The 18504-nt window shown below is 43.0% G+C and overlaps 1 protein-coding gene across 1 annotated transcript in view; it reads left to right on the top strand.

Moving 5' to 3' along the window:
• Positions 1 to 18504, top strand: part of LOC118848548 (interleukin 1 receptor accessory protein) — a 158771-nt gene that overhangs the window by 90047 nt on the left and 50220 nt on the right. The window contains exon 3 of the mRNA XM_036757472.1: positions 18106 to 18391. Within this exon, the coding sequence (XP_036613367.1) occupies positions 18106 to 18391 (286 nt within the window). The remainder of the gene's footprint in view (positions 1 to 18105; positions 18392 to 18504) is intronic.

The raw sequence follows: 18504 nt of genomic DNA on the forward strand, positions 1-18504 counted from the left end.
GCTCAGTCAGCAGGACCCCTCACTGTTTCTGAGCATAGGAGAAGGCATAAAGCAGTTTCCTCTTTCGGATAAACACGGAGATTTTTGTCTCACTGTGATCTAGCATCAGCTACAGTCAATCACCAAGGCTGTTATTAAGGACATAAACACACACTCATAGCTTCCCCCGCCTTTAGCCTGCTGAGCAAACACTGCTCTGGAAAGCAACTAGCCGTCTTTGGACACTTATTGCCCTCTGCGCGTGCATAGGCACATCTGTAGTTTATATGCCACACGCTTATGTCCATCCTTCTCCACTGTAATGGGCTCTTGCTCCAGTTTCAGCAACAACACCAAAAACAACAACAACAAATCAGAAGATGCTGCCAGGCATCTGTTACTGTCAGTATCTATGCTATCAGTGAAAAGTACTAATACAGGGTTTGGAAAGACGGGATAGAGAAGGGCGATGGGGAATGGAGTTAGTGGATGGGGGAAAGGTAAGGGAATAAATAGCTCCCAGGAGAGGGGAAGGAAATGTACAATTGGATGATCCCCAGAGTCTGGTGTTTCAATGACCAGTTCTGTCTTCTCTCACCCCATTCACAATAATAAAATATGACAATGTTATGGTCACGCTTCCGTTAGTGTCTTCTGGGTACACCAGCTATTGCGGGGGGCGATAACATTTATATAGCACCTACTATGTATCAGGCCCTGGGTTAAGTGCTTTAAAAATATTATTTCATTTGATCCACACAACAACCTTCCCAGGGGCTATTATCACCATTTTATAATCGAGGAAACTAAGGCAAAGAGAGCTTAAGTGACTTGTCCAGGGCCTCACAGCTAGCAGGTGTCTGAGACTGGATTTGAACTTAGATCTTCCTGACTTTTGGCCTTATATTTTATCCACTAGCCCAAGTAGCTGCTGTTGGGAAGCTTTACCAAACCTGGCTTTGATATAGGCTTCCTCTTCTCTTATAAAAGTTGTTTGGAATAGAGTTTACCAAATCCAAGATTTAGGGATATGGGAGGTACCTTAGGTCCCTTCCCTTCCCTTCCCTTCCCTTTCCTTCCTTCCTTCCTTCCCTTCCCGTCTCCCCTTTCCCTTCCCTTCCTTCCCTTCCTTCCCTTGCCTTCCCTTCCCTTCCCTTTCCATTCCTCTTCCCTTTTCTTCCTCCCTTCCTTCTTCTGTCTCTTCTCTCTCTGTCGCTTCTTCTGTCCTGTCTCTTTTTCTGTCTCTGTCTATGTTTTCTGTCTCTGTCCTCTGTCACATATCTCTGTCTCTCTCCTCTGTCTCCTCACATCCCTCCCCCCCCCTCCCTCTCCCTCTCCCAATCTCCCTTCTCTCTCTCCCTGCCTCTCTCTCGCCTCCAATCCCATCCCTCACTCTCTCTCTCTCTCATCTCTCTCTCTCTCTCCTCTTCTCTCTCTCTTTCCCTCCCTCTCTCTCTCTCTTCCTTTCTTCATGAATCAAGTTACCCTTGAGCTGAGTCCTGAAAGAAACCAGGGCTTCCAGGAGTTAGGAGGAAGAAGCAAGGGCATTCCAGATACAGGAGACAACGAGGGCAAAGACACACAGAGAAGATTTGCCATATAGTGCATGCAGTGATGGAGAGTTCAAGAAGGGGGAACAATAAGCCTCCACAGGTGAGAGGCATCCAGGTTGTAAAGGAATCTGGTAATAGGGGGACATTTTAGGGACATGATTTGATTTTGGCAGCTGCATGAAAATTGGATTAGAGTGGCAAGCCACTTAAAAAAGAGGGACCCCAAATGAAGCATTTGCAATAGTCTAGGCAAGAGATCATTCAAACCTGAACTGCAGGGGCTGCCTAGGTGAGTGGATAGATGGAGACATAAAATAAAAATGTTATAAAGATTTGGAAACAGATTGGATATGTGAATGGAGCGAGACTGAGGAGTCAGGAATATATCTCCATCACAAACGTGAGTGACAGGCACGCTGGTGGCACCATGAACATCATGGGGAAAATGGGAAGGTTTGTGGGTTTTTAGGGCAAGATAATGAGCTCTGTTTTGAACACAGAGAGTTTCAGACAGTTTTGGGACATCAGAGACGTGAATAGTTGGTGCAGGAATAGAGAGAGCTCAGGAGACTAGGAAGAGAGGCATGGTTTGGGAGGCTCCTGCATAGAGCTGGTCCTTGAGCCCCTGTGAGCTGATGGTGGGACCTGGGAAGATGTTAGAGGGAGAAGAACCCATTAGATTTGATGGGTAGCAAATGGTTGAGAACTTTGGAACTGAGTGATTTCAGTTGAGGAATGAGGTCGGAAGCCACACTGAAGGAGTTTTAAAAGGTAGTGAGAAGATAATAAATGGAAACACAGAGAGAACATTTTTTTCCAAGGAGTTTGGCTGAGAAAGGGAAGAGCAACATAAGGTGATAATCCACAGGGATTGTGGGACCTAGCTAGGGCCTTTTGATGATGGAGGATGTTTGTGGGAGGCATGGGAGGGTCTAGTAAATAGGGAGAGATTGGAGATTAGAGAAAGCATAGGGATGATAGTGGGGACAGTCTGCTGCAGAAGATGGGATAGGAGAGGATCAAAGATTTATATAGGAGGCATCCCATTGCTGAGGAGAAGACCCCCTCCTCACCAGAGACAGGAGTAAAGGAGAAAATGGTGGGTGATGCTTTCATGGAATGGTTTCATAAGTTTGAAGAGATCAAAAGGAGTTACTGACAAAGAACCTTGATAATTGTGGTAAAGTAGAAAGTGAGATTTGTAGCTTACAGATTTTGTCAAGGGGCATAGTTTAGAGCTTAAGGAGAGAAGGAAAGAACTATTGTGGACAATGGTATTTTGGACCAATTAAAGAGGAATGGAACGATTGCCTGGCTGCAGTGAGGGCCCAGTTGAGATTAAGTAACAAACATTTGTAGTAGACACAAATAGCCCTGATGATAGATTTTTTCTAGTTCCATTCAACCACACAGGGGTGGGATTGAAGGAGGTGGATTATGGGACTAATTTAAGGTTAAGATTGATAAGAATGAAAAGTCCAATTGATTCAGCAAGGGGTACAAGATTTGAAAGGCCAGAGTAGCTAGAAATGGAAGAGAGAAAGAGAGGTGAAAGAAGAAAAAAAAATAGGAAAACAAGGAAAGAAAAAAGAAAGAAAACATTTAATAAAGCACTATTCTAAGCACTTGAAATACAAATACAAACAAAAAGAAAGATTGTTCCTGTCCTCAAGGGGTTTGAAGTCTAATGGGAAAAGATGACCTTCCCCCCCAATTAAGGAAGCTAAACATATGGGCAGGTAGGAGGTACCTAATAGCAGCCAAGTGGTCCTGAGAGTAAGAAGACCAAGGATAGAAGTGAAAGACCGAGCACGAATGGTTTTCCCCCTTTTCAAGTCGAGATTGCAAGGTGGTACTTGCCAGTTACCAATGTGTACCTCAATGGCAGAGGCTATTCTAGGGTAAAGAGTCTCCTGAGGCATAGGAGAGAAGTCAAGAGAGTCAGGAGAGGATCTGAGGGATGACTGAAGGGTAAGGGATGATGGGTTGGCAAAATGCAATTAAGTGAAAATATTTCCAGTTACATTGAAGACAAAGAATTTTTAGGGATATTGAACATTCCAAGTTCTTCATGGAAGTAAATGGCAAGATCAAGGGTATGACTATCCCTATCTGTGGCTAAAGGGAAGACCATAAAGAGGTCATTTTTTAATTAACTGAGGTCATGGGAACTGAGCAAATTGAGCAAGTGGGAGATTAGAATGTTTGAGGGAACATCAATATGTCTATTGAAGTCTCTCAGCATTGGAACAAGAGTTTGATTGGATAGAGATACAATGAGTCAGGTACCGAACCCTTTAGGCAAGGCAGAGAAGTGCCTAGCTCTCTCCTGCAAACTTTCCTATTTTTGGAAGCAGTCTCTAAGGATGGCTGCTCCTCTCACATCCCTGAACACAGGGTGAGGAGGAGACACAGCTATATCCCTTGCTTCCTTATGGCCATTGTCACACCCTCCCTCCACTACCATTAGTTAACAATCACGTCTCTTTCCTTGAACTTCACTCCACTTTGGCCAGATCCTTGTTTCTCTCCTCAATGGGTATCCATCTGCCTCTTATTCTTTAGTTGTTTTAGAATCTGCTGAGTCTTCTTCTGCATCTCACTCTCTGGCTCTTTCAAAAAACCCAACTCTCTACTTTCTCAACCTCCCTGAATCCCATGACTTTTGGCTTCCATCTTTTTTAACCACACTCAGCAATGGCCATACCTTCTTCTCACTCTTCCCCAACAACTGAATTCATCCCTGGTGTCAGAATTCCTAGCCATGATTCTTCAGAGGATTATGATGACTTCAGAACCGTCCCTCACTGTTCATTCAGTATGTCATGTAAAGTATGATTTCATTCGCCATATTGACAAGTTTGGAGTCCATGTTTAGAAGCTTCAGAAGTGACCTCATTGCTACTGTTGAGCTCCTCCTAATTCTTTCCTGTTCATCTGTCCTAATCAGTAAGCCCAATGACCTTTCCTTAACTATCTTCCTCCATGATTTCCTTTCTTTCTGTGATATTCTCTCTTCCTTGGCTTGTGGGTCTCTCTATACCTGTGATTCTATTTTTTCTTCTCTGGCCATGCTTTTTTTTTCCCTCTCCCTTTGCCATCCCTTTAAAAATTGTAGTGCCCTCATGTTGTGTTCTCAGTCCTCTTCTCTTCTTTCTTGAGACTCTGCCCTTTGGTAATCTCTTTTGCTCTCTTGACTTTAACCTGTACATGTATGACTAATCCCAAACCAATTTCTCTCTGCCTAACCTGCCCCTCAGGTCCCAGATTCCTATGGTCACATTTTAAGCTCAACAGAAGGACACACTTTAGAATGATCAGTGCTGCCCCATAGTGAACATGGGGACTGCCTCAGGAAATAGTGGGTTACCTGTTGCTAGAGATCTTCTCTTAAACTCCAGATGCCTGCTTGCGGAGATCATTGCGTAGATTCTTCCTTGGGTCTGGACTACATTCAGTGGCTGCTAAGGGGCTTTCCTGTGCTGAGATATTAGAGTTCCATGAACTGACTCAAATCTCACTCTTCTTTGAAGCTTCTGTGCAATCTCCTTTGAATCCCAGATGTTTTCACTTACTCGATTGCTGTTGCAGACTCACCTCAGCCCCCGCTCTGAACTAGCATCTCCACTGCATTGAAATCAGAGTAACAAGGTCAGGTGTAGGCTGGAGGACTTGCTCAACTGAATCTGATCTTTGAAGGAAAGAGCCCATGACCTCAAGGAGGGTGTTTATGTGCCATTCTGTTCTTTGTAGAATATCTACCAAGAGGCTCAGATCTGGTTTCTCTGAACATTGAATTCAACCCCTCACACACTTTGGGCTCTGAATAAGTATTATGTAATAATGGAAATGAAGAGGGTGGAGCCTAGCTCGTGATTACATGAGGCTGGCAATTAGATCTTTACATCTTAATCACCAGAGAGACTTGCATGAATTCTTTAAACCAAAATAATCACTGCTTTCAGTTTTCCCAGTGGCCCCTCCTGCCCTTCCCATAACCCACTTTATTTACTGTCCCAATGACCCCATGAAGAAAATCATTACCCTCTGCAACATGAGAACACTCATTATATGGCTTTGGAAGAAACTGATGGAGCAGTGGCATAGAGGCAGTTCTCCCCCAATGCATTTCTGAACCCAGTCTCCCCTGCTGCCTCCTTGATTACAGACCCCAGACATCCTCTCAGTAACTAGTGGGCATTTTGATTGCTTTCACATTTCTCCCTTAGGAGGATTGGACTGAAGTCTACAACTGGGCCATCCTAGGCAATATGCAGGGGATGCTTCCTTTTTTTACAGCTTCTGTATGTCGTGAGGACACACCCAGAGCAAAAGCACCAATAGCACCAATGCCTCAAATGTGATATATGAACTATTACACTGGTGAAGGACCTGGGGCATCTTCTTGTCCAATTGCTTCATTTTACTGATAATGAGACTAAGGTCTAGAGGGTGGAGGTGGATTTGTTCAAAGGCACAGAGTAACACAAGTGATGGATGTGCCCCAGAAATGGACAGAGAAATGGAATTTTGAACATTTGATCAGTTTTACTATCCTGGGGCAGATCAATCACTGTTACCGAAAATTCCTGGATTGAAGCCCTCTCTGGGGAGGCCAATCTTTCCCCTAGTGTGACTATGGAATGCATATATAGGAGTGGCAGATCATAGCTGCAGAGCTGGAGGGGATTTGAGCACTCATCAAGACCAATACTCTCATTTTACAGGTCGATAAATAGAGGCTTGTTTCCCTTGGTCAGGGCTCAGAGGGTTCCATCCTGCAATCTAGGAACTATCTCCCTGAACTCCAGGGAACAGACAGAAGCTTGAGTGTGTAGCATACTGTAATCTTGTTATAGACAGTAGAACTCACCTAGGCAGGGTAGGGCAGGGCAGGGAAGGAGCTCTGTCTACTCAAATGTGTTAAGAGGAGACCCTGGAAGGATCTAGGAGGTAAGGAGGTGTCCTCCTGGCAGGGATCTGGAAAACCCCTGGACTGGAGATGCTGGTGTCCCAGCTTGACCCAGCTGGGAAAGGTTTTCTGGAAGTTACTCTGTTCTGTCCAGGCATGTGCCACAACACTCATTCAGCCCCATTCTCTGTACTCTGCACTGTTTCCAAAACCTCAGAATTGGTTTCTCAGTTCCCCACCCCCCACCTTTCTCTTCCTCAATTTCTCCTCCAACAGCTCCAACAGCTGCCACAGCTCTGACCATGGTGCCCCTTCTTGACAAACAAACAAACAAACAACAAAAACCATGCACTAGCTCCCTATTGTCTCTAAGCACAATTACAAATTTCTCATTCTGATAGTTATCCCTTTATAGTGGGGCTCCAAACAATCTTTTGAGTCTCATTTCAGTTACTCCCTTTATTATGCTCTACATTTCAGCTAAATTGTATTGCTAGTTGTTCCCTAAATAGGACATCCCATTTTCCTCTGCAAGGCATTCACACAAGTTGTCCCCAGTGCCTAGAATGCATGTTCTCCTCTTCTCTACTGCTCAGAATTTTCCTTTTAGGCTCAGTTCAGGGACACATTCTCCTTAAGCCTTCTTATTGATCTCAAGTCCTCTCCCTTCTCCCCTCTCTCCTCCCTCTTGTTTCTTTCTCTCTGTCTTTTCTTTTCTCCTCCCCTCCCCTCTCCTCTCCTTTCTCCTCTCCTCCTCCTCCTCCTTCTCCTCCTCCTCCTCCTCCTCCTCCTCCTCCTCCTCCTCTCTCTTCTTCTTCTTCTTCTTCTTCTTCTTCTTCTTCTTCTTCTTCTTCTTCTCTCTCTCTCTCTCTCATGTCTGTACAAATCCCAGTTTTGCAATCTAGTCCTGAATTATCACCTACTTATTGGACATCTTCATCTGGATGTCTCCCCATAAGGATCTCAAATTCAACAAATTCAAATTTTTGTTATATTTTCCCCAAATGGTTCCATTTCCAGGTTTGCGAACTTTGGAACCTTCACTTTCTCTCTCCTTCTCTCTTGGTCCCATATCTAATAAGTTACCAAGACTTATTGATTCTACCTCCACGATTCAATAATATTTGTCCCTTTCTCTCCACTCACATGGCTATCACCCAAATTCAGAAGCTCATCAGGGTGCTTATTGACTTGCAATAGCTTCCAAATTGGTCATCCTGAATTAAGTGTCTCTCCTAATCTGTTCTCCACACAGCTACCAGAGAAATAGCCCTAAAGAACAGGAGTGACCATGCTATTTTCCATTCCAAAAGCTCCACTCATTTTAATTGCCTCTAGAATAATATACAACCTCCTGTATTTGGCCTTGAAATCCCTGTCCAAACTGCTTCCAATCTATTTTTCAGTCCTATTTTGTATTCTTCCCCCTTCTACCTTCAATAAATTCCAGCCAGTGTGCTCAAATGTTTTCCATGCAAAACATTCTGTCTCTCATCTCCTCCAATTATTTGTCCTCTGCTCTCTACTCCTGGGATGACCTCCCTCCTCATTTGCATCTTTTGGAATTCCTAGTTTCCTTCAACGTTTATATCAAGTGCCACTTTAATTGGAATAATAAATAAAAGTTACAAAGAGGGAAATTTAGTTTGAATATTAGGAAAAACCAAACAAAAAAAAAAACAACAACACAAAACAACACCTCCTAAAATTTGTGCCATTTATAAGTGACATGGGCTGCCTTGGGAAGGGGTCCTTTTCACCTCAGTGGAGGCCTACAAGCAAAGCCTGGATGATCCTTTGGCAGGTCTCTTACAATAGAAATTCCTTTGTATGTGGATTGGAGGAAGTTGCCTTGCCACTGAGATCCCTTCCGCTTTTCAGAACTTAGTCCTTCTAGGTCTTTGTGTAAGGCCTTTTGACTGAGTCCAAATTTTATAGAACATATCCCTTTATTAAGGTGATTTGTTCTATGAAGTTTGAAATCAGTCAAACGGCTACACTTGAGAACCTAGAGGGCCACCTGTGTCCTTGAGGCCACAGGTTCCCCACTCCTGGAGGATTCTGTGACTCTACAGAGAACTTTTCTGTCTCCCTCTGAATACTATCCCTTGAATTCCTTTATATTTTGGGGGTGGGGCAGTGTGGCTTAGTGAATAGAAGGGAAGGAAATAAACATTTAGAAAGCACTACTATGTGCCAGACACAACTATTATCTAATTGAATCCTAACAACAGCCTGGCAAAGTACATTCTATTACTATCCCCCTTTTATGGTTGAGGAAACTGAGACAAACAGGGTTCAATAACTTGCCCAAAGTCATCCAGCTGATAAGTGTTTGAGCATTATTTGAACTCAGGTCTACCTGACTCCAGGCCTAGCACTTGATCTAATAAGCCACTAGTCACCTCTAGAGGGTTGGCCTTGGAGTCAAGAAAACATAGACTCAATTTCTTTATCTGCAACCCTGGTTATGTGGCCCTAGGTAAATTACATAATTTCTCCCTGCTGCAGGCAACTTTTAAGGATTCTATGTTTCAGGCTACTTTCTTATCTGCCTTTGTAGAGGGATTTTCCATACTGACAATTCCCTTGCAGATGAAAACAATTTAGAAGGAGAAAATCTTGTTCTCTCTCTCTCTCTCTCTCTTTCTCTCTCTCTCTCTCCCCCTCTCTGTCTCTCCCTCTGTCGCTCCCTGTCTCTCTCTCTGTCTCTCTGTCTCTTTCTCTTTCTCCCCCAAATTTAATGTGCTTCCTACTCTGTCACACTGCCTTATATACAAATATGTGGTTTCTTCTTAGTTTAATGATTCTTAATCTATTTCCCATAACTCCTTGAGGGGGTCTACAGATAGATTTTTGCAGATTCTTGAATTTGGGTGGTGCAAAAACAATTATAACTTTATTTACACTCACCTCCAACTGAATTTGAGTATTTTCTCAATTGTGAATGTACACAACACAATGTTATGATGAGAGGAGATCCATGGGCTTTTCCAGCCTGCCCAAATGGTGTACATCACAAAGCACATTCTACTCCCACCCTTGTGCAATGAGAGCAGGAAATGGTTTGTTTTTGTCTTTGTAACCCCAGTGCCCAGCACATAGTAGATGGTTAACAAATAAATGCAAATATTTGTCCTCTGAGATGTCCTCTAGCTTCATTGTATTCTGTGTCTAGTCCTGGAATAATGGTGGCTCTAGGATGGAGACAGAATTCAATAAAAAAGATCTGCCCAAGCCACAAAACAGCTTCTGCGTAGATTTTCTGCCACCATAGACAGTGTTACAGGGGCAATGACACATGGACTGAAACTTTGGTAAAACAGAGTCAACTCCCTGTATAACATCTTCAGTCCCACTCTTCTTTATTAGGGTTGGCTAGGAGTAGTCTTGGGATAGTCCCAGAGCTCTAGTCTTTGACCATGTCTCTGGCTTAGAAAGATTAGAAACCAAGTCACAGAATTAGAGGGTTGTAAATGAATGTGTCCTTCCAGCCCAATTTTTTGGGTTTCCTCTTGAGAACACCCTCACCAAGCCCTCATGTGAAGGGTAACCTACTAGATCAATACATTTCACTGTTTGACAGTGTTACTACTTAGAGCCTCATGACTTGGCACATAGACAGCTGGGCTCAAAGCCAGACATGGAGACATGGCTTCAAGTGCTGAATCTAACATATGCTGGCTCTATGATCCTCCATAAGTGAAGTTCTTTCTCTCAGTCTGTTTCTTTAGCTGTAAAATGAGAAAATGGGACTGAATATTCTCCGAGGTCCCTTTCAAGTTCATGCTTTATTATCCTTGAACCTTTCAAAACTCCAAAACAGTAATTCACAGAAATGAGGTAAAGAATGGCAGACCTCCCTGCACCCTCCAAAGAGCAATCATTTCCTTCTGAGTTTGACACTTTCCTTCCATTGGAGAAAGTTGCTACCATTTCAGAATGTTCTACGGGGCAATTTTTTGAAAGCATGGCAAACTTCCCTCTTTGGCAGATGTAAGGAAAGTCTCATTATGTGATCCGGGAAAGCCATCTGTTGAGTTCTTAGCCAGTCATTGTAGGACAGAAGAAACGATGTGGTCTAGTTAGTCATGAATATGAACCAGTTAATCTTTAACTCTCTCCCCTTTTCCCTCCATGCTCTTTTGTTCAACAAATTGAGAAATTGTGTTTGAAATATTCCTGTTTGAAATCATTTCCATTTACTTTTACTCACCTTTGAGCAAAAATTATCCATGTTCAGAGTTTAGACTACGAATTTGAATCCAGTTGTTCAAAGATGAATGGAACATCCTCTGCTTTCCGGGGTGAGTGTGGTAGACATAGAAGTGAATATCGGCAGGGAGCCAATAGCATCCTGGAGTAACAGCATAGATCTCAAAGCTACTTGGGAGAAGGGTTTGTTTTTGAGGTTCTGCAGCTCTTTGTATGCTAATTGGCATGGTTTCTGGCACATAGTAAGCCCTTCATAAATCATTGTTGGCTGACTGATTGAGCCAAGTTTGGGGCAGAGATGAAGAGAGGTGTGCATTTGAGGGCTGTTTGTCCTTCATTCTTGAAGAGGACCATGACATCAGGGAGGTGATGCCATGACATGCAGGTGAACTGGATTTAAGTGAGGTAAGGCTGTGCAAAGTCACCAGCCTCACTTTCTTCTCCAGAGCCATCCAGGTCCAGTGCCCAGATATGGATCATTACAACTGGAGATGGCCAAGGATGTGACATGGGACCTCAGTCTTTTTAAGCTAAGATCTTTCCTAGGTCTCAGTTTGACTGAGACAACACCTATTCTGTGATATAAGGCTTAATAAGAAATGAGACAAAGAATGGCATCTTAAAAAATTCCCAAGAGATGTTCTGTCACTGGATGACAGCTGGATCCTAATGAGGAGCTGAGGCCAGGATATCAGGACACTTGCTACCTGGGCAAAGGTTACAGCACATGTTATAAACTTTCTCTAACTACTCATATAAATCTACACATCTTCCTCTTGGTCTAGCTTTTAATTTTCATTTCATTTTATTTATTCATTTCGATTAAATAAATAGGTCATTCTCTGACTCATTTCTTATTAATCCCTGAATGGGCATTGCCTCAGTCAATCGCACACTTGTTAAAGAACTTAGCTTGAAAAGATAAGATTCTCCACTACATCATTGGGGCCATCTCCAGTTGTCCTATCTATATCTGGCTACTGGACCTAGATGGCTTCAGAGGTGAAAGTGAGGCTGGGGACTTTGCATAGCCCTCCCTCACTTAAATTCAATTCATTTGCATATCATGGCATCACCTCCCTGATGTCACAGTCCTCTTCAAGAATGAAAGACAAACAACAACAGATTTGTTAAGGCAAATCCGTTATGATTTCTGGCCAAAACAAAAACCATCACTATTTACATACATTCTGAGCCAATCCAGGCCCAAACAATGACCAAGTAGGATTGGCATGGGATCTATTGTTGGCCAATCAATAATAGCCAGAATGATTTGAGGTTAAGGCTGGTCTTTAAGAGAAAAAAGAAAAGTTTCAGAAATTATAATCTTGGAGGCTAGCCTGTGCAGAGGCTCACAGAGAGGGGCATAGAATTCCCAAGTGAGCAAAAGTGTTTTCTTTGAAACATTCATGAAGAATCAAATTCAATTCAGCCTGTTTATTGATATAACCAAGATTGTTTCTATTTTTGCCTTTGTATCCTCAATGAATTGTGCGCAATAGGTATTTAATAAATGCTCATTCATTGAATCACTCCAAAGCACTCTTCTAGGTTCCATGGAGATACAAAGACAGACAGAGAGGGAGGGAGAGAGAGAGGGAGTGGAGAGAAATGGAGAGAGACAGGGAGAGAGAGAGAGAGGGAAAAAAGAAAGAGAGAGAAAGAGAGGGAGAGCACTAAGAGATAGAGGGATACAGAGAGACTGAAGCACCTGAAAGAGGTGGCACTTGAGCTGCATGCCTACAGTGGAGAACCAGTCCACCTCTTTCTATCTCCCAAGATTCAGCCGACTCCCAGTGCTGCCAAAATACTTCTGCTAAACCTAATCCCTGGGACAGGGGTTGCTCTAGCCTCAGGTGTCCATGCCATTGGTGCTGGGATGGGTTTCCCATTTGTTATCTCTCTCCTCTTCATTATCCTCCACTCTAGTTATAGGATTTAAGACCCAAAGGGACTTTGTTTTCACAGATGTAGAAGAGAGTTTAAATGCCACCCAGGTTATAGGCATCACAGCCAAAATTTGTATTCAGGGCCTCCCTCTCAAGCTCCCAGCATTTCCCTCCCTACTTGTTTGTAATTTTCCTAAATCCCAAACTCTACCACTCAACATTACATGCGCACGCACACACACACACACACACACACACACACACACACACACACACACCCATCTATCAGAATATTGTGAGGAGCTGTTTTGACTCAATGGAAAGAGCTGACATGTTTCTTATTGATGAAGCCTGGCCTTGAATATCTTAGCAGCACTATTGGGGAGGCAAGTCTCCCTTCTGAATTCTGGTTGCCTTCTGTTGGCTTTGGGATTTGTTGCTAGGAGGGAGTGATTTTGTTAACCTCTCTGGCTCAGCTTCCAGGAATGTAAAATGGCCATGAAACCCCAACCAGCTGCTGAGAGGTTCATTAGTTAAGATGTATGCCATGCTATGTAAATGCTAATTGCTGTTGCCAGTGTGGGCTGGATTTATCAGTGACTTGGAGTTGAAAAGCTCGGAATGACTCTATTAGTCTTTGTGCCAGTGAGCTTGAACTTTTCGAGCCCATTTGGCTGATGGAAATGATGGGTTCATGTTCTCTTGTGTTTGGGTGCCATTTAAAGGCTGGGGCTTCCAGTGTGGGTTGTACAGGATGGGAGGAGCATATTAAACAGAACCGTATTTCTCAGTGACCATGACTTGTTCATTTCACCATGCTGTTATTATAGACAGGTCTATTTGCACAACAGCCATCTCCCCATTCTGGCCTTCTGCTGGGGCCAGCGGTGAGTCACATCATTAATTCTGTGTTACATGACATGCCTGCCTCTTGTCATAGATTTTATTTTTATTTATTCATTGAATAATTTAAAAAGCACTGACAGAAGAACCTCAGGTGGCTGCTGGAGAAGCCACACAATTCACAACACTCATTTCTAATTGGTAAATGTGCCAGATAGGGATGCCCATGCAATATTACAGTCCCTACTTACACTTTTATGAATATTAATGTGTGTTTATTTGGTCTTCTCCACCAAGGAAGCTGATAGCGGTATAAAGGTGGTACATTGAGGCTTTCAAACACCATTTAGGAGAAGTGGAATTATTTTATGGAGAGTCAAGAGCACTGAAGTTGGAACCAATAAGCTGTTTACTGGTCCTTTCTCTGGTCCTTAGAAAACTTGGGAGAGGAAGAGTGCACAATTTTGATAACTGTGTGAGATGTGAACAAAAGCAGATGCAGACTGGGGTGTGCATAACAGAGTTCATGGAGATAGGGCGTTAAGTTTGAGGCTCATTTCCTTCATGGGAATTTGCTCTTTCCTCTGGTCACCTAAGTCCTGTCCTTCTGTCAAGGTTTAGCTGAAGTCATCACTTGGGTGAAGCCTTCCTTGGTCATTCCAACTCTTTCTCCTCTAAGATCCCACAGTCTTTAGAGGCCACATCATTCATTCTGCTGTCCATGGTTTTGAATTAGGTTCTTCTCTTTTATGGATGATAGTCTTATTATCCACACTGGTCTTGACGATTCTGGTCTTCTGGGCCTTGCCACCTGCCTTACTGCTGTGGGCTCTGGAGACCCAGGGATTGTCACCCATCTTGCTGAACCCCTTCCTCTTTTTGTTGTCTCTTCCTATTAGGATGGGGCTATTTCACTTGCCTATTTCTGTCTCCAGTGCTTAGAACAATGAATTACAGTGCTTGTTTATAGTGAGTATTTAGAAAACAGTTCTTCATTTTTCATTTTCATGTATTATATGTATCCATCTTTCCAACTAAATTAGAAGCAGTTTTAAGGCAGGATTTTTTTGGGGGGGGGATTAATCCAACCAAAGAACCACATGAAAAAGGTTCCATGTTTCTATGTTGAAGATTCTGTCCTAGGTATTGGGGACATAAACATAGGGCAAGCCATGATGCCTATCATTGAGAATCTGATGTTCTACTGAAGACTGGGGAGAGGAAAGACATTATCACAGAGGAGCATGATTGACATGTGATTGTGTGAGGTCAAGGGAGCTACTCAGATGAAGTACTCAGAACATTTCAGGAGGAATAGGACACTCTGGGCTGGAGAGTAGGAAGGAGAGGGAGAGAAAGGATGAGCATTTAAAAATTGTTTGTTTATTTATTTTTAGTTTTTAACATTCACTTTTACAAAATGTTGAGTTCAGCATTTTCCACCCTTCTCCTCCCCTCTCCCCAAGACTGCATGCAATCTGATAAAGCGTCTACATGTACAATTATATTAAACATATTTCCACATTAGACATGTCATGAAAAAAGGATCAGAATAAAAGGGAAACAAAAAAACACAAGAAAGAAAAAAAAGAGAAAACAGTCTGCTTTGATCTGATCTCAGAATCCGTAGTTCTTTCTCTGGAAGTGGATAGCATTTTACATCATAGGTCTTTTGGAATTTTCTTAGATCTTTGTATTGCTGAGAAGAGCTAAGTCTAACAAAGTTGGTCATTGCTCAATGTTGCTGTTACTGTGTACAATGTTCTCCTGGTTCTGCTCACTTCACTCAGCATCAGTTCATGTAAGTCTTTCCAGGTTTTTTCTGAAATCTGCCCGGTCATCATTTCTTATATCACAATAATATTCCATTACATTCATATACCACAACTTGTTCAGCCATTCCACAACTGATGGGCATCCCCTCAATTTCCAATTCTTGGCCACCACAAAAAGGGCTGCTATAAATATGTTTGTATGTGTGGTTCCTTTTCCCTTTTTTATGATCTCTTTGGAATACATACCCGTAGTGGTACTGCTGGGTCAGAGGGGTTGCCCAGTTTTATAGCCCTTTGGACATAGTTCCAAATTGAAATGAGCACTTATTATGCACTTACTATGTTTCAGGCTCTGTGCCAAGTGCTTTGCAAAAAAAAATATTTAACCCTCACAATAACTCTGAGAGATAGAAGATTTTATTATCCTCATTTTACAGTTGAGAAAACCGAGGCAGTCAATGATGAAGTCACTTGCTCAGGGGCAGACAGTTAAGAAGTGTCTGAGGCTGCATTTGAATTTGGGTCTTCCTGACTCAAGGTACAATGTGCTCTACACGGCGCCACCTGGCAGCCAGATCAGTGAAGGTTTCAAGCGAGGGGATCCCCCAGAGATGGGCCTGCATCAAGCCATAGCTTGGAGGACCGTACTTGGCACATATCAGGGCTTGGGTAAATACTTATTGACGGCCTGAATGATTGTTCTTCATGATGTAGGTGGACCTGGGATTAGAAAGACCTGGGTATAAATATTGCCTTTGACATTGGCCATGGGACTTTCAAACTTTCAGTGTAAGCCTCAGTTTCCTCATTTGTAAAATGGATTAATATTCTATTCTATGATGTTACTTTATCATTTTGTTACTATTCTATAATTATAACTATGACTCCTGTTTCACGAGGTTGTTGTGAGGATCGAATGAGACACTATTTGTAAAGACTTTGAAACTTTAAAGTGCAGACCATAGGTGCTTAATAAATGCTTGTTTGCTCATTGAGTTGATGAAGGTCATTTGTTCCTAGCCCTGTTAATTTGTTTCTATTCCTATTCCAATAAGGATTTTCCAAAAGACATAGACAGGGTTTTCCCAATTCTGGGGACTGTGGGGGCAAAGAGAGGAGACGCTAGGCTTTACGCAGTGGACAGAATACTGTGGTGGGAAGACCTGAGTTTGAATCCTGCCTCAGACAGTTGCTAGCTGTGTGATCTTGGGCAAGTAACTAACCTCTCGGCCTCAGTTTCTCTATAACATTAGCATAATAATAAATAGCAACTACCTTCCAGTGTTCTTGACACCGCACATATTTCCTCTATTGCCATGGTTACCTTCCATCCCCACCTCCATGCCACCGGAGGTTGTCCTTGGTGGCTGCATCAAGGGGTCAAGAGAATCCCATTCCTCTCCCAACTGAAGACCTTTCCAAGGGGTTACTAGGACACTGCATAAGACCAGGACAAACTATTTTCTTTACCTCTGCCTCCCCCACTCCTATGACTTCCAGGTCATGGAATTGCTTTCCCAGAAGACTGCACTTCACACCTCATGTCCTGCTGGTGATTGCCCAGTCCCTATGGATCATATCCAACAAAGTGATGGTCCTCTGTGTGTCCATCCCCCTCAGCTTCAGTCACTCTCAAATTCTGACTTACATCCCCAGTCACCAGAGCCACAGGTTTGACAGTGATTGAATCCCTAAGTTTTAGGTCCCTCATGTTGGCAGTGAAAATATCTGACTCGTGTTAGAATTGTCAATAAGCTGTCATGCTGGAGACAGCGGAATGTAGTAGTGGAAAGAAAGCAGGCCTTAGAGTAAGAAACACCAGAGGTCAAATCCTGCCTCTTACTCCCTTTGGCTTTGTGACCCTGGGTAAGTCACTTAAGCCTGTTTGCCTCAGTTTCTCCATCTGCAAAATGGCAAACCACTCTATCATCTCTTCCAAGAAAGCCACAAAAGGGGTCATGAAAAGCTAGGCACAACAGATGACTGAACCACAAAAATACGTGCATATATGGATCTATACATGTGTGCATGTATGTATATAAGTGTATATATACATATAATATATGTATATTGATGCATTGCTTTACAAATATCATCTAATTTTATTCTCACAACAACATTTAGAGGTAGGTGCTATTATTGTCCATTACTATCCACATTTCAGAGGGACAGAGGGTAATTTTTTCCAAGGTCATGTATTTAGTAAGTGTCCAAGTCAGAATTCGAACTCAGGTTTTCCTCACTCGAAGTTCAATGCCATATACAACGCACAACCTAGCTAATTCTTAAAAAGGGGGGCCTTCAACAAAAGGACTTTGACATAAGGTGTCTGTTAGTCCATGTCACTTCATGCAGCCTAGGAGGGCAAAGTCAATGCGTAAAGCCTGATTCCCAACAGGCCATGGGGATGTCCATTTTTAACAACTAGGCTTTTCATTTTAGGAGCTTGGGGAAAAGCAAATAAATTAGCTCATGTCCTTCAAATGCTTCAGTTCTCATTTTTCTGGCCATGCCTGGCCTCGTACAAACTTTGAGTCTGTGGTGTCTTTCAGGAAACGTGGCCTTTCTCCATACTGGCCATGCCCATAGTCCCTACAGGGAGGAGCTCTCTGCAACAGCAAAGCCTGAAGAATGAGCAGATGTAAAAATAGACATTTTCTTTAGAAAACTAATAGGAAGCTTTCCCTCTGTCTTTCATGACATGGTGATGGCCTTGCTTTTCTCACCAAATGTCAGGAACTGTGAAATGTTACACTCTTTGTGAATATTTAAGGTCTGTAGTTTATGCATCAGGGATCCATTTCTTGTGTTCCTTATTTCTTTTTTCATGAAAGATCATATGCACCCTGCAGATTTTCCAGGCAGGGTGTGCAGCCCAGGCTCGTCCTGAAGTGAGATGTGTTGGCATGGAATAAACTCCGTCTCCCTCTTTTTTGCAGAGCGTTGTGACGACTGGGGGCTGGACACCACAAAGCAGACCCAAGTTTATGACGGGGAGCCAGCCTATATCCAGTGCCCACTCTTTGAACACTACTTAAAGTTTAACTATAGCACTGCCCACTCAGCAGGCCTAACCCTCATCTGGTATTGGATTGGACAAGACCAGGACCTGGAGGAGCCTATCAACTTCCGTCTCCCTGACAACCGGATCAGCAAGGAGAAGGACCTCATTTGGTTCCGGCCCACCTTGCTCAATGACACGGGCAACTACACCTGTATGCTAAGGTGGGGAGATTGCTAGGATGATGCTCTGGATGAAACATATGGGGATCAGAAGTGAGGCCATGAACAAGTGAGGAGGAACTTTTGGGAACCTGGTCTTCCAGGGTTGGGAGGGG

Source organism: Trichosurus vulpecula, chromosome 4, assembly GCF_011100635.1.
Source record: "Trichosurus vulpecula isolate mTriVul1 chromosome 4, mTriVul1.pri, whole genome shotgun sequence".
Taxonomy (NCBI): domain Eukaryota; kingdom Metazoa; phylum Chordata; class Mammalia; order Diprotodontia; family Phalangeridae; genus Trichosurus; species Trichosurus vulpecula.